This window comes from Suricata suricatta, chromosome 3 (genome assembly GCF_006229205.1).
Source record: "Suricata suricatta isolate VVHF042 chromosome 3, meerkat_22Aug2017_6uvM2_HiC, whole genome shotgun sequence".
NCBI classification, from domain to species: Eukaryota; Metazoa; Chordata; class Mammalia; order Carnivora; family Herpestidae; genus Suricata; species Suricata suricatta.
Window position 1 is genome coordinate 25,425,661 of NC_043702.1, and position 15,341 is coordinate 25,441,001.

At 32.4% G+C, this 15,341-nt stretch overlaps 1 protein-coding gene across 2 annotated transcripts in view; it reads left to right on the top strand.

The window, feature by feature from the left end:
* Positions 1-15,341, top strand: part of KANSL1L (KAT8 regulatory NSL complex subunit 1 like) — a 129,938-nt gene that overhangs the window by 40,797 nt on the left and 73,800 nt on the right. For both annotated transcript variants that reach the window (XM_029933929.1, XM_029933930.1), the window contains exons 4-5: positions 5,812-6,009; positions 10,251-10,372. In XM_029933929.1, the coding sequence (XP_029789789.1) occupies positions 5,812-6,009; positions 10,251-10,372 (320 nt within the window). The remainder of the gene's footprint in view (positions 1-5,811; positions 6,010-10,250; positions 10,373-15,341) is intronic.

Genomic DNA, 15,341 nt, shown 5'->3' on the forward strand with positions numbered 1-15,341 from the left:
CATATCACCTCAAAAATGAGGGAGTGAATAGAGGCTCGTGGAGTCTTTTCTGTCTTGCTGCTCTGCCTTCCTCGAGACTAATGTAGACGGCACCATTAAACAGGGTCTGGCCCTGGGGAAGTGAGAAGAGAAGTAAGTTGGAGATGACTTGGAAATTGCACTACGTAGGCACATGGCTGCAGCTAGATATATAACAAGGAAAGGTGAACAGCACAGTCTTACAACGAGAAGTTGTTGGCATAGCTAAAAATCCAGTAGGAGTGGAGTTTTGTTATAAAAAGAAGGGGAAAATGGATACAGATTGTTCTAGTCTCTGCTACTTTACCCTTTCTCTCAGTTTTTTTGCTGAGATACATTTTGTAGTGGTTTCTGTCTCAAAATACGTTTATTTTACCCTCACTCTTCAGTGATACTTTAGGTTGATATAAAGTTCTAATTTAATGGTTCTTTTCCCTTAACCCTTTAAAGATCCTATTTCATTGTTTTCTTTAATACTGATGAGCAGTCTATCTGGTAACTTAAATTTTTTTTTTTGTATTTGATGTTCTACATGTTTTTACTAATAGGTGTCTAATTATGGATTTATTTTTATTTTGTTTATCTTTTCTCAGAAGACACCTTTTTAGCAATTTATTGAATTTTGACAAATAGATAGTTGTATAACTATCACCATTATTTCTTCCCCATTAGTTATGGGAGAAAAATGCTTGTTTTATAGAAAAGTTGATAAAAAAATAAGCCTTCTCACACATTGACTTTAAAGCTCTGTCAGATAACTCATGTTGAGATGTCCTGAAAGAGTTGGAAATATGAGTTATTGGAAAAGGCAGGATTATAAGAAGATACAGATTTGGAGTTATTTCAGTAGAAAGGGCAGTTAAACTATGTTATTATATCAATTCTTTTTTTAAAGTTTTAATTTTAAATTATTTTTTAATGTTTATTTTTGAGAGAGAGAGAAAGAGAGAGAGAGAACAATTGGGAGAGGGGATGCAGAGAATCTGAAGCAGGCTCTGCGTTGACAGCAGAGAGCCTGATGTGGGGCTTGAACTCATGAACTATGAGAGCATGAGCTGAACCAAAGTTGGATGCTTGGCAGGTGCCCCTGTATCAATTTTAAATAAAATTCATTCATCTCTCCATCCTGTCTTATTTTTGCCTCCTTTACTCTTTCCCATCTTTCCTTTCACATATGCTTATTAGCATAATGCATGCATAAGGTATACAGTGGTGAACAAAACGCACAGAGTTCTTAAATTTTTAGGGTTTAAGTCAGATGGGGGTGAAATTATACAAATGATTACACAAATAAATGTTATTTTAATTCCAACCAGGGGAAATTTAACATGGCATTTTCCTAGCTTAAATTACTTTTCCCCCAAAATTAAAAGCTTTTGCTTGGAACCCAAAGTATATTTTCCCATTGAAGCAATATTATAAAGAGGTTTCCTACAATCTCATCAAATAGTATTTAATTTAAATATTGCTAAATATCTTCTTTGTAACTTTGTTTTTATGGGAAATTGTATTCTACACAGTGAAACTGTGGATGTAATGGCGTTTGTTTGATGGTGATTGGTATGAAAAGAAAAAGCTGAGAAGAAAAGGAATCAGAGTTCTTAACCACATGTTTACTCATGTGGTTAGCCCAACACTTCCAGGGGCCTGCATGTAAATAGAGATTAATAAGTTTTAGGTACTATCATGAGTTTATATTCTGGTAGGGGAGAGAGACCATGTAAATAATTAATTGCAATATAAGGTAATATGTACACTGATACATGTTTTTAATAAGATATAGAAGTGCCATAGAGAGAATACATAAGTCTTATCTTAGGGGTTAGCAGGTCAGAGAAAACATCAAAGAGGTGATGCCTCGGTATGGTTTTCGAGGATAAATAACAGTTTGCTTGAACCATGGAACTGGAAAAAGGCATTCCTTGAAGGTTCAATGGCATGAGACAACGTGATATGTTTTGGAATTTACAAAGTAGAATGTTAATTCAAAGGAGCAGAAAGTATGAGTTGTGCAAGGATGGGAGATGAAACTAGGAGTGAGTGAATGAATGTATTTAATGCCTTGTATAATTTGTTGATGATTGTCTGTAGGAAGGTGGATAGGAGAACAGACATTAAACCCTTAGGCTTACCGATTCTGTTTGTTGGATTTGAGAGAACTATATTCAAGAATCATTTCCTGATGGAAGTCATTACTGTTTATTTTTAATTGTCTTCACTGAAGCCTTCAGTGATTTCCCAATTCTTTTAGATTACCAGATCATTTATCTTCTCTGATCATTTTCTTTAAAGGAAATATCACAAGCATTTTTATAGTAAATGGAGTTCTCAGAACTAGTCAAGTTTAAAACAATTTGGAAATTTCCAAGAAAGTGGATTCCTAGTAAAATTGATGACTAAGTTTTATACTTGAATCTACATAGTCTGGTTCATATTTTATGACTTGAGAAAGGATATTTTAATATTCTATGTGTTCTAAGCAGTTCTATGTACTTGTTTAAACATTTTTAAAAGTTTGATTATATCATCTGTTGAGATAAATTATTTTTAGGAAAGAAAGAAAAACTTCCCACTAATGATTTATATTTTTCTTGGATCAGGCTAGATGTGTATCTGGTCCTTTGTTTTCTTAAGGATCACATAATGTTTACTTTATGGAAAAATCATTATATATAATATTTCTTTATTTTAATAGTTTCTCCTTACATGTTTTGGGAATTAATCAAGATGTTTAGTTGCTTATTTATGTGTAGTGTAGTTGAACTATTATACTGAATAGAGAAAACTGCACTTTCTTTGGTCTTCTGGCTTCTTCAGTTACTGTAATTTAAAAAATTGAGAAGCATGTGGTTAGGTTATCTTGAATGAACTTTCTATTTAACTTATCTTGAAAGTTAAAAAAAATCCTTTCTTAGAGATAAGGGGAAGGGAAAGAGATCTAGAGATCTTCTTTTGTAAATATCCTGTTTAAATAAGTGCTGTTGGTAACACTGAGTAGATCTACTAGTAGATCTAAACATTTTAGGTCTTCAAGCTGTCATTTGCCCCTTCTCTGACACACTGGGGTAGTATAACTTTTGCTTAAATTTTTAGAGAGAAGAAAGCATGTTAGCAACATTCTTTCCTTGTTCTTCCAACACTTTGTCAACACATTACAACTTTCATCTTTCTCCTTCCATGTTTGCTTCAGCTTTTATTAACATAGTAGCTTCTCATCACTTTCAGAAAAAAATTAAAATAGTTTTTCTGATTGAGAAGCTGGTTATCCTATATTAAATGTTTTCTCTTTTAGATTTTGTTTGTTACCTGTATTTTAAATTGTAATTTTGTGTATTTAAAATTCTTCACTTATTTTTTCTTAAACCTTAGTTTTGGTGACTTTATATAAATACTGATGATATTGTTGAAGCAATTAATTTTTTCACTAATCCTAGGAGCTGGGTAAGGATCTCTTTACTGTTCATATCGGGAACAGTTGTCTTGTCTGGAGCACTTACCTTGCTTTCATCTGATGCTAAAGTTTTTATGGGTTTCAGTTATTGCAACTCATCTTACTAAGACATTTTCATATCTTTGTTATTTACCTTGTTTTCTCTATAATTAGACTGTTGTTTTTCTGAGTTTTTTTTTTAAATACAGCTTTATTCAGGTATGATTGACAAATAAAATTTTAAGGTATTTAAGTGTACATCGTGGTAACCCAACACATACATATTCTTTTCTTGATTTTTAAGAACTGAAACTATACCTGTAATGTGTTCAAAGGATTTAATTTTCTTCCCTTTTTACTCTGTTCTTGGCCATTGTGACAGTTTTGCCCAGGGCTACAGTTTAAGGGGAAAAAATAGATTATGAACTTGATTACACGTCTACCTGTTTGAATTTTTAAAATATTACTTTTTATTGAGCTAACTGTAGCAAGTTCCCTACTTCTAAAAAGGTGGTATTATAAAAGTTTGAAAATTGACCTTTTGAAATTCAGGATTCAGTTTGGCTAATTCACAGTAGCCTGGCTCATAAAATAATCAAACCAATGGGAATTATAGATAAATTGATAGGAAAATTTCTATTTATTTTGCAAGCAGATACTGTTGAAAAATCCAGTGAGACACTTGTACAAATTTTGAAAGGACATTTCAGATATTTTGAATCAAGAGCTTTTGAGATTGATGATTCTACATCGAGTGTACTTGATAAATATCAAATGAAACAAAAAAATTTTTTAAATATATTTCTTCGGATTTCTTGATAGCCACATCTGTACATTCTAGGAAAATAGTTACTGAGATAGGATCAACAATTGGATCTCCTCTTTGTAAAAGCTACTAGCACTGTTAGAAGTGTAGTTTAAAAAAATAATAATAACTTGTTACCTTTACCACACATCAGTGATAATATATTACTACAAAATAATAAACTATGTTTGATACCTAAATATGTTCATGCTAAAGTGATATGTGCTCCAAATTATGGTGTAAATAAAAACTATCCATATATAACATTATAATTTATAGGCTGTTTCCATCCTATAAATAGCACTTATACATGATATATAAGCTGGCCTCTACAGTTTTTTTAATTTCCATCATGAAATATCATATATTTATATTAGTGTTTTAGTTGCCTTTTCATTACAAGAATATAATATTTTAGCCACATAGTCATTTAATACTTTTCAAACTAGCCTATTAGGAGCTTCTTGGCATTTTGCAAAACTACTGTGTGTGTGTGTGTGTGTGTGTGTGTGTGTGTACACACACAACCAACCATTATACATATATATGTGTAAACATATATACAACCATATATACATACATTTTATATATATATGTACACACATAGACACATTTATACCTTATGTGAAAATATCTATTATTCTTTGCAGGGGGGAAAGTGGTAGAAGCGGTAGGGAGGGGAAAAGTTTTACAATGAGAACTGATTATGAAATTGTTAAGATCATTTCTGTGCATTCTTTTTCCCCCTTTCTCTTCTGTCTTCATTGCCATTGAGGGGCCTAAGGGTGAGAGCAGTTGGAGTGAAGAATCTGGGGAATATGGGAGAATATTTAGCAAGCCAGTTGTGAGTAAGTATATGTGCGTGTGTGAATGGTAGGCAGGGAGGACAGAGGCAGCGAGAGCCCTACTCTTTTTTTAGTTACTTACATTTCAGAAAATGCCACATCCTAGTTGAAAACTTGTGTCTTTATTATTCGCTCATCTACCTCCTAAGCACCAGTTTGGCCTGGAGTCCTTTTTTCTCAATAGTGCAGTCCTGCCCTTGGTTGCTGGCTGGCAGCAACAAAGTTGGAACTCCTTAGAGCGCTCGGGAAGAAGTCAGTACAGTCAGAATGTTGTCTGGATGTTTGTAAGTTGGGGATTTTAATTTATGAAACTGGGAGTACTCAAATATAAAACTCAAATGAAAACTCTAGTTACCAAAATACTTGAAGATTATATCAGGAAGTGTTACAATTTCAGTGTGAGATACTCATATTCCACATATAAGCCTTTATTTTAAATGTGCCATGCTTTTTACTGCTAATAACTAAAACCAATAAGAAGAAAAGTAATTGCAAATATACAATTTATGACAATATTTCACAAACCTAACCCTTAAGACATACGTGTATAGGCATGTTTTGAATCAGCCAAGTTTCTACAGTAGACTATACTTTGAAGTGTGCTTTCTGATTTCTAAGCAATAATGAGAAGCATGGTTTCATGTGCATTGTAGCATTAAAGTTGATTTAGCAGTCCATTTGTTTTCATTTTAATTTAATTGCTGTTTGCCTAGGGGATAGTGGTCCTGGAAGAATGTCAGCTTCCAAAAGTCATTCTGAAAAAACGAATAGAGTCTGCTGACCAAGCGGCTTCATTAAACACGGCAGGGAGTCCCCAGATTCCCCAACAGCGTCAAGATCCTTTACCAGAGCAAGATTTTGAAATGTCACCAAGTAGCCCTACGCTGCTTCTTCGCAACATAGAAAAACAGGTAATGAGAAGTGAGAGGAAGATGGCAGTGGCATGAAATGACTTTTAATCAATTTTATGGACTCTTTGAATAAACCTATGTGTCTCCTTGGGATATTGGTTATTAAAGTTTGCCATTTGACATACAATTAAAATATTTAGTATCCTGACTAGTCTCTCTTACAATATTGATAGAATTAAGATTGTTTACATATTATCCATAAAGTATTAGTACATAGCCATAGGATGATAACTCATTTATGCAAGGATTGGAAAATCTTTTTTCTAACAAAATTGCCCATCATTGGACATTTTTTTCAAGGGAAAAGAGAGGTGATACCACTTAATAGATCTGAATGGTTGTTTGATCAATTTATTGATAGAGTGTTTTAATGAAAGATATCAGAATATGAATTCTTCCATTAAGAAAAGGTCATGTAAGTAAATGGCAAATTAGCTTCTAACAAATTACTTTAATTCTAAAGCCTTTCCTGGAGCGCCTGGGTGGCTCAGTCAGGTAAGTGTCCAGTTTGCAGTTTGTGAATTTGAGTCCCGCACTGGGCTACGTGCTGACAGCTCAGAGCTTGGAGCCTGCTTCAGATTCTGTGTCTCCTTCTCTCCCTGTTCCTTCCTGCCTCAAGCTCTGTCTCTCTCTGTCTCAAAAATAAACAAACATTAAAAAAAAAAGTTAAAGCCTTTCCTGATATTTAAATTATATTATGGTTGACTCTTGAGGTCTTATTATTCTGCCCTGTATCTATCCTTTGAAATCATACCATTAATTTTTATTTAGACTTTGGTGACTTTTGAACAAATCTGACTTTTTAGGAGTTTGTTAACTTGGAGCCAGTCTGAATGTTGGAATATACCCCGTTGGGATCACAGCTGCGTGATTACCTTGTCACAGTGGGTTATGTGGATTCATGCCTGCCCACATCAAATTTTCCTAGGTTTTTCTGACATAAATTGTGAAGTAACTTAGTGTTAGGTTACTATTTTATTTCTGGTAAGTTAGGGCATGGTGCAATGCCTCTCCCCCTATATTTATTAAATTTACAGTTGTCTAGAGTTTACCTTAATTGCATAATTGTATAATCAAAATACTTTTATGACTGTTTTGTAATTCAGAAAGTTATTTTATAGTTGTCTGATATTAAATTGGAATGCACCTTACCATATTGGTGGTGTTTTCAATACTGTTGGTTATCTTCCCATTTCTCTCTCTTTTCTCTCTCCTCATCCGATAGGATTATTACCCTTTCAATTTGGCCCTAATTATTTCTTATTCCAGAATAATGTCAGGTCAGGTCTTCTGTTTTTTGTTTGTTTTTTTGTTTTTGTTCTCGGTATTTTTTTCCTGTAGGTCATTATTTAACCTTTGAAAAGAGATTTTTAAAAAATATTTTTTCTTTCTCCTTGTTAGCACCAATTTGTTTTGTTAGACCTGAGTTAATATCAGAATGGGCTAATTAACAGGGTTCAGTGTGAAATGAAATTATGTAGCTCTTTGTTAAAAATAATTGCGAAGAGTTTTAAGTCAGTAACAGTAGGGCATTAAGCAAACATGGGAGCCTTCTAAGTGCAGCAGCCCTGTGTGACTGCTTAAGTTGCTCACCCATGAAGTTGACCCTGGGCATCACATGTTTATTTTTGGTCCCATTGCTGACAGGAGTGCCAGAGGCTTTGGAAGAGAAGGGACGGGACCAGGAGTTGTGAGGACAATGGTAATGGTAATACTCCTTTCGGTGTAGGGAGAATAGAGGAGCAAAAGGATACAGAAAGGGATAGCAGCAGTCTGTTGTAGAGGTCATTAGTGAATTGCCTAAGAACAGGTCATTTGCACTTGAAACATATGCTAATCATGTTTTCATAGGCCAATTAAAAGTATGATTTTCAAATGCTGCTGAAGAGAGTTGGGAATTAAGTGTCAGGCCTGGCAACCCTGACACTACACACATTTTTCTTCAGATAACCTGTTGTTATATAACTGTTTGTTGACCACCGTGGACCTTGAATATAGATCAGGTATTGATGACTTACTTGAATTAGTTTTATTAGAGAAATGCTTGCTTCCCAAACAAAATTTATGTATCTCAAAACAGTAAAGGAGTTAGCAATTAAAATATAAAGTCACTATTAAGTTGTACACTGATATGAGTTTTAAAAAACAACTTATTGATTTATAGTGTTAATGTATACTTGCATTATTAGATTATGTATTCATAAATTAAAAGGTAACTTTATTTTAGAACTTTAGGTAATTTAAAATAAATTTCAAACTGGCGTATTTACATTAAAACCCTGTTATTCAGTAGCAGTAAGTGTTTTAACTTTGAGTTGATTAGTTTTTATTTTCAGAGTTTAAATTATGCCTCTCTGAATTTTACTTTTTTCTCATTTTTACTATGAATTTCCTATCCCAAACATGGACTCAGATATTTGTGATTTTATTGGGCTGGATTGAGTTGGTTGTTATGCTGTTCTTCTGAGTCAATTAATTGTTCACACACACCTAACTGGTACCTTCAGGGGCTTAGAAGATTTTTAATGATATTTTTGGCAGTGGAACAATGAAAAGAGTGTATCAGTGTTTCGGACTGAAAAATATGGGATACTTTATAAATTTCTTTATATGACTAAACTAATGAATGCTTACTAAGTGGATAAAGACTATTTGTATTGATTTTGAAAATGAGCTTTAATTGAAAAATGAGTGATAATTTTTAAAATGAAGTCATTAGGTATGTATTACTTTTTAGGAAAATAAATGGTGAAAACACTTTAGGGTCTTTTTCAAAGATTTTTTGAAGAATTCAAATATTAGATTTAGTTCTGTCATATTCTTTAGTCTCATTATTTTTAAGAGCATGTTATTAGTTTCATACAAATGAAAATTTTAAAATAATTATATGCTCCTCTTTTATAATGGAATATCTTTCAGTTAATAAAAATGGTGACATAGGTCTACATATTTAAAAAATAAAATAATACATTAGTAAGTGAGAAAACCAGGTTTTAGAAAATTGATGTGACACGATTAAATTATAACTGTGCATGTGTGTGAGTGTATGTATGTATGCATGTTGTATATGCTCACATATACTCAGAAAACATAGTCTAGAGGGATGGATATATACCAAGATATTGGCAGTGTTTTTCCTCTGTGAAATATGAATGCAGGTGACTTTCTTTTCCCTTTTTAAGCCCCTCTATACTTTCCCTTTTCTATAATAAGCTCAGATTACATATGTAATGAAAATAATTATCATTCTTTTGTAGAAATGTACTGTTTCCACTGATGTGGCCTATATTGTAATTGTTGTAATTGTTGTAGGTTATGGTTTTAGGATAATTTAATATTTGTTATATATTAAAAATATATTATACATATTTAAATTTGGAATAAGGGTCAATGAAAATTTGCAGTACCTAAAAAACCATGGTATTTTTGAATTAAGAAAAATATTGAGAAACAGTGTGGCATTTATTGAAGCCTGAATTTGAATCCTAGCTCTATTTCTTACCAACTTTATAATCCTTGCTTAAGGATTCAATTTCCTCAGCTGTAATTGATTTTAATAATAGTAATATCAGTAGTCCTAATACTAATTACTTTGCAGGTTAATTGAAAAGATTAGAAATAATCTATGTTTAGTGCTTGGTATAGTGCCTGGCACATAATAGGCACTTAATAAATTATAGCTATGATTTTGTTATTGTTAACTTGGCTGCCTCAAAGGAAATGTTATGTAGATGCTATTAGCTAAATTCAAATGTTATTTAAATTTTTTTAATACTTATTTATTTTGAGACGGAGAGACAGTGAGTGAGCAGGGGAGGGGCAGAGAGAGAAGGAGACACAGAATCCAAAGCAGGCTCCAGGCTCCAAGCTGTGAGCACAGAGCCCAATGTGGAGCTCCAGCTCAAGAACCATGAGATCATGACCTGGGCCAAAGTCAGATGCTTTACCCACTGAGCCACCCAGGCGTCTCTAAATTCAAATGTTTTAAGATGATAGGATGAGTAGATAAATGACATATAACAAAAACAGATATAGTAAATGAGTACTGTAAAATGTAGACTTCCATAATAAATGGGAAAATTAGTAGTGGTATAAATCATCTTTGGAGATTAAAATAATTACTAATATATAAGCATTTACTTGTTTCATGAAAAGTCAAGCATTTAGTAGGTGCTAAAGTTGTGAGACCTAACTCACATGTCTTGCTTTGCAGTAATAAACAGTTACTTGTTTTCTTGCAGAGTGCACAGTTGACGGAGATCATCAACAGTCTGATTGCCCCTCTCAACTTGTCCCCAACTTCATCACCCCTGTCCTCCAAATCCTGTAGCCATAAATGTCTAACAAATGGCATTTCCAGGAGGTAGGTATCAGTGAGATAGTTTGACTTCTAAATTGGGCTTTGCTGATTTTATTTTATTTTTTGATCTTTTAAGTAGTATAGCTGCTTTTTTCTTCTTAAGCAGTATTAGTGTACAATCAATGGAACATGGATACACTTTTAGATAGCATCAAACTTATAAAAGTAAGATTATTGTAAACCTGAGAATGAGGGAGAAAGTTTCCCAGGATGTTTAATGTTTCTGAAAAAGAAAAACAGTGATACCATTTGTTAAAGAAGTACTCTTTATTTAACACACCTTCCACTTTGTACATTTTCTATTCTGTGGCTCCATATAGCCCTTTCAATGCATTAGAAAAAGGACCTTAAATATATTCTGGGCATAGAAGCTGGATAGATCTCATACACAAAATTCAGTTTAAGTTTCACTTTTATCTTTTTTTTATCTCAGCTTTTATAAGGAAAAATATTTTTTAATGTAATTAATATAAAAATTTCTATAATCATTAGCAATTTATTATATCAGCAGATACTCATATATGATATCATAATTCTTTTGGAAACAGCTTTGTTCTTTTTTATTTTCCTTATTTTTTAAAGATTCAATTAGAATTAAAGATGCTAATTGAATATATTTTGGCGTACATCTAATATTTTTCAAATAAAATTCTAATGTGGGCTCCTTTAACTACCATAGAGGACTGAGTGTAATTTAGTATTGAGAAATATTTATATTAATAATTACATGATTTATTGTTAAATTTTAATACAGCCTGAAAGGAAAATTTGTACCATGGTAAAAATAATGCAAAGTAGCCATCACATTCTTAATGAGATTAATGGATATTAACTGAGTCTTAAATATAATGTTATTTGGGTTTTATTTCTAATTCGTTTTTTTGAAAATCTAGTTTTTGATACTTTCACTATTTCATTTGTGCTGGGTCTTTTATTCATTGTTGTGTTACAGAAAAAGTTCTATTGGTTTTGCTTTGTTTTTTGTTGATTTTATATATTCATTCTTTATATCACTGATGATTCACTTTGAAAACAATGATTCTCACATATAGTGTAGGACAACTCTGATATCTTCATTTATGAGAAAATATGCTAATTAAGGAAGTCCTAATTATAAAAACAAAAAGTTATAATTACGAGTTGAGCCATTAAACACCATTAAATTGGTGTGCAAACATTGTGATTTGTGGCCACACCCATTTTAGGTAACATTTGTTTACCCAACTAGGTATTACACTATTACATAAATATGCACTGTGTACATATTTTCATTTTAATGTACAGCCCATATTTTTGGTTATTCATTCACACAGTATATTGCATAACTATCGGCTGTATGTCATGTCGTCAAATTTCTAGGTTACAAAGATGAAGAAGACAAAGTCTTCACTTTTTAGCTAACTTGCAGTCTCATAGGTGAACCATAATTATTTAAAATATGTAAAAAAAGAATTGGGTGAAGTTTGAATATTTGATTTTAATAGCTGTGTTATAGTGGAAAAGATAGCTCATAAAGATACATGGTTCCAAATGAAGAAGGTGTAACATTGGCTTTATTTACTGAATCGTGGTGTTTTTTCAATTCTGTCTACTAATAGTTCAGAGGTTCTTGTTGAAATCTGCTAGTAATTGCCATCTTTCCTGATCTCAGGTATTTATTCCTACAAAGTAATTGGAAAGTTTATTTTTGAAAGTTTAGGACAGGGTTGGGAGGAAAACTAAAAACAGGAAAACAAAAGTTTATAACAGGTTCAAAACCTACTTAAATTTTTTTGATAGATTTAAGACCAGATTAAAGTTTGTTCTCCAACTTTTTGAAGTATGCTGATATGTTTTAATCAATTTTATTAATTTTACGAATTCATTTATTTTTGGCAATAATCATTTTTTTCAAAATGCTTTCTCTATAACATGAGTTCCTTTCAAAAAGCATTCTCACATTTGTTGTCAAAATATATTTCTCATGAAGAAAAGATTTTCTAACATTTGCTAGAAAATGTAATTTAGCCACCTTTCATTTTAAAGAGGTGAGCAAATTTAGAATATTAGAGTTTTTGTTTAAAATTTATAATTTATGTTTAAGTTTATTAACTATTTTTAAATGCTTTATTCCCACATAACCAGAAAATTGGTGTATGAAACAAGATTTGGGGGATACTTTCATTAAAATTTTTGTAAAAATTCTGTTCATGATAAATACATACCATAATATACAAGTCTGTTTAATCAGGAACACAGAAACTGGAATATATTGCAGATAAGACAGTAATAATTCTGAAGGAAAAGTAGAAATTTTTGAGGATTTGTGGTTGTTGTCTCACATGCCAAAGGGAGGTACTGAAAAATGTCTCTTGGCTTTGTTATAAATTGAGACCTTGCTAAAGTAGTGTAGTGTAATGGCATGATGGAGAGACATAAGAGTGGGCTAGTAAGAGAATTGGAGATGAAGTACAACAGAGTCAAAATTACACCTGGCTGTAAAGGCTAAAATAAAATGGATGTACAAGGTCAAGAAAGGTATTTTTGTTTTTCATTGGGAGAAATGTAAGTATCTTTATTAAAATGAAGGAAAAGATGGTAACTGTAGAAATACATAGCATAAAGTTATGGAGGGGACTTTACAGCAGGTGGAAATACAGCTATTATGGAGAGTGGCATGACAGAGATTAAAATGGATGTGGTCACAGTTGTTTATAAAGTGACTAACCAAGCTAAGAGCGGGGAAGGGAGCTGTAGGAGTTAGGTAAAGGTTTGGATAGACATTGACCAAACATTTCCTCTTCTCTCCATTTCCCTTTCTGCATCTCCTCCTTTTTTTGTAGCATGAATAGCCCGCAGAATGATGTTTTATGGTTTCTAAATTGTTTTTTTAACCCTTTAACTATATTTGCAAAAAATTCTTAATTGATATTTGTAAAACTAGTTAGGAATATAAAAGCATTCTGTAGTTGAACTTTTTATAAAATAAGCAAATGCATAATAGTGAAATTCTGTAAATTTAACAGATTATTTTAGTACTCACATTTGAGAATATTACCATAGATTTTGAAAATTAATTGGAGACAAAATTTTATATTACAGTAATATATGATAAAGCTTTGGTTTAAAGATATCTGTATGGTAGGAAGGTGAAATTCATCTATTTATGAGCCTTTTGATCCTGGGAGTAAATAAATGTTAAATGAGGCCTAAATTTAGTTCTTATATCTTTGTCATTTTTCAGCATTGTTATTTTTTTCTTCACATGTAAAATGTGAAAAAAAATCTTTAAAACTCAAAAGTTTTCAAAAATAAGGACTTCATTTAATGTTTTTCAAACTTGACTCTTAACTAGAAAGCACTTTCTGAAGATGTCCCTATTAACCATATAAATACTATTCATTTTATGTATTTAAGTAAATACAAAGGTAAGAAAATTAATTATTTGAATAAGAGCCTTTCAAATCCTGATAAAACATGTATAACATAGAACTTAAGATTGTAACCATTTTTATGTTTAATGGCAGTTAAGTACATTCACATTGTTGTGCAATAGTCATCATCCATCTCCAGAACTTTTTTTCATCTTTCTAAACTGAAACTTCATCCCCATTAAACAATAACTCCCCATTCTTCTTTTCATTCCTTGGCAACCACCGTTCTGCTTTGACTACGCTGGGTGTCTCACATAGTCCTCCAGTACTTGTCCTTTTGTGACTGGGTAATTTCACTTAGCAAAAGGTCATCAAGGTTCATCCATATTGTAGCATGTGTCAGCATTTCCTTTTTAAGGTGAAATAATATTCTATTTTATGTATAGAACACGTTCTTTTAGTTTATTGATCCATGAGTGAGCATATGGGTGGCTTCCGCCTTTTGGCTATTGTGAATAATGCTGCTATGAACCCGAGTATACAAATATGTATTTGGGTTCTTGCTTTTTTCTTTCTTTTTGTTTGAGTCCTTGTTTTTAATTTTTTGGGCATACATGCAGAAGTGGAATTTGTTGTGATTGAGTAAGAATATTTTATTATTCATTTTGAAAATGAGAAATTAGTGAATGTTAATGCTACTTCTAAACCAAAAGCTAAGAAAAAGAAAGAAACTGGAAAAGTAAGCAAAGCTCAGCATCTACTTTTGTCTGTGGACAAATTCTGACAAAGTTGAGTTTTGATAGCTTTGTGGGGAAATAAAGAGAAATCAAAGCCAAATCAAAAATGAAGTGAAGCTTGTAAGAGGAAGATAAATAAAAGCCTTGCCTCTGGTAGGGAGACGAAATGAAATCCTCCTCCATGGGTTACAGCCTCAGACTAAATTAACTCCAGAGGAAAACTGTTTCCCCTTCCCTGCATAGGGCATCATGGGGGAGAGTTGCCTTGGTCCTGAGCAAAACAGAAGCAAAACAGAACTTATCTATTTTTGAGATAGCCTGACCATGGTAGGGACTTGCATATTGATTTTCAGTTCAAATTTGCATTAATGAGTCATCCAAGAAATCCCTAGTTTAAAACCGTTTTGGAATGGGTCATACTACAAGGTAGATGGCAGAGCCAGATTATCTCTGGCAGACTCCTCTTTGTTAGCCCCAGGAAATCCTTAGGAATAATTTTTCAAAGCAGTGATCAGCACACAGTTAAATATAATCAAATGTGTAAGGAGATCAATAGGAGTAAGAAAGAAAATACCAGCAAAAACAGATGACAAAGTTCTCAGATACCAGAATCATCAAACCCTGATTATTTTTAGAAAATAGTGCTGCTTCTGATTTTAGAAATAAAAGAGAGGCTTGAAAATATCTGAAGGAAGAAACAATAAAAGTTACATAGCACATTTGAAAGAGGTCCAAATAAAACAACTGAAAAATACTAAAATTTAAAAGTAAGTTAAAAAGAAAAATTAAGTGCTGGCGTACCTAGGTGGCTCAGTCAGGCAAGCATCTGACTTTGGTTCAGGTCTTGATCTCATGGCTTGTGGGTTTGAGCCACATTGGGCT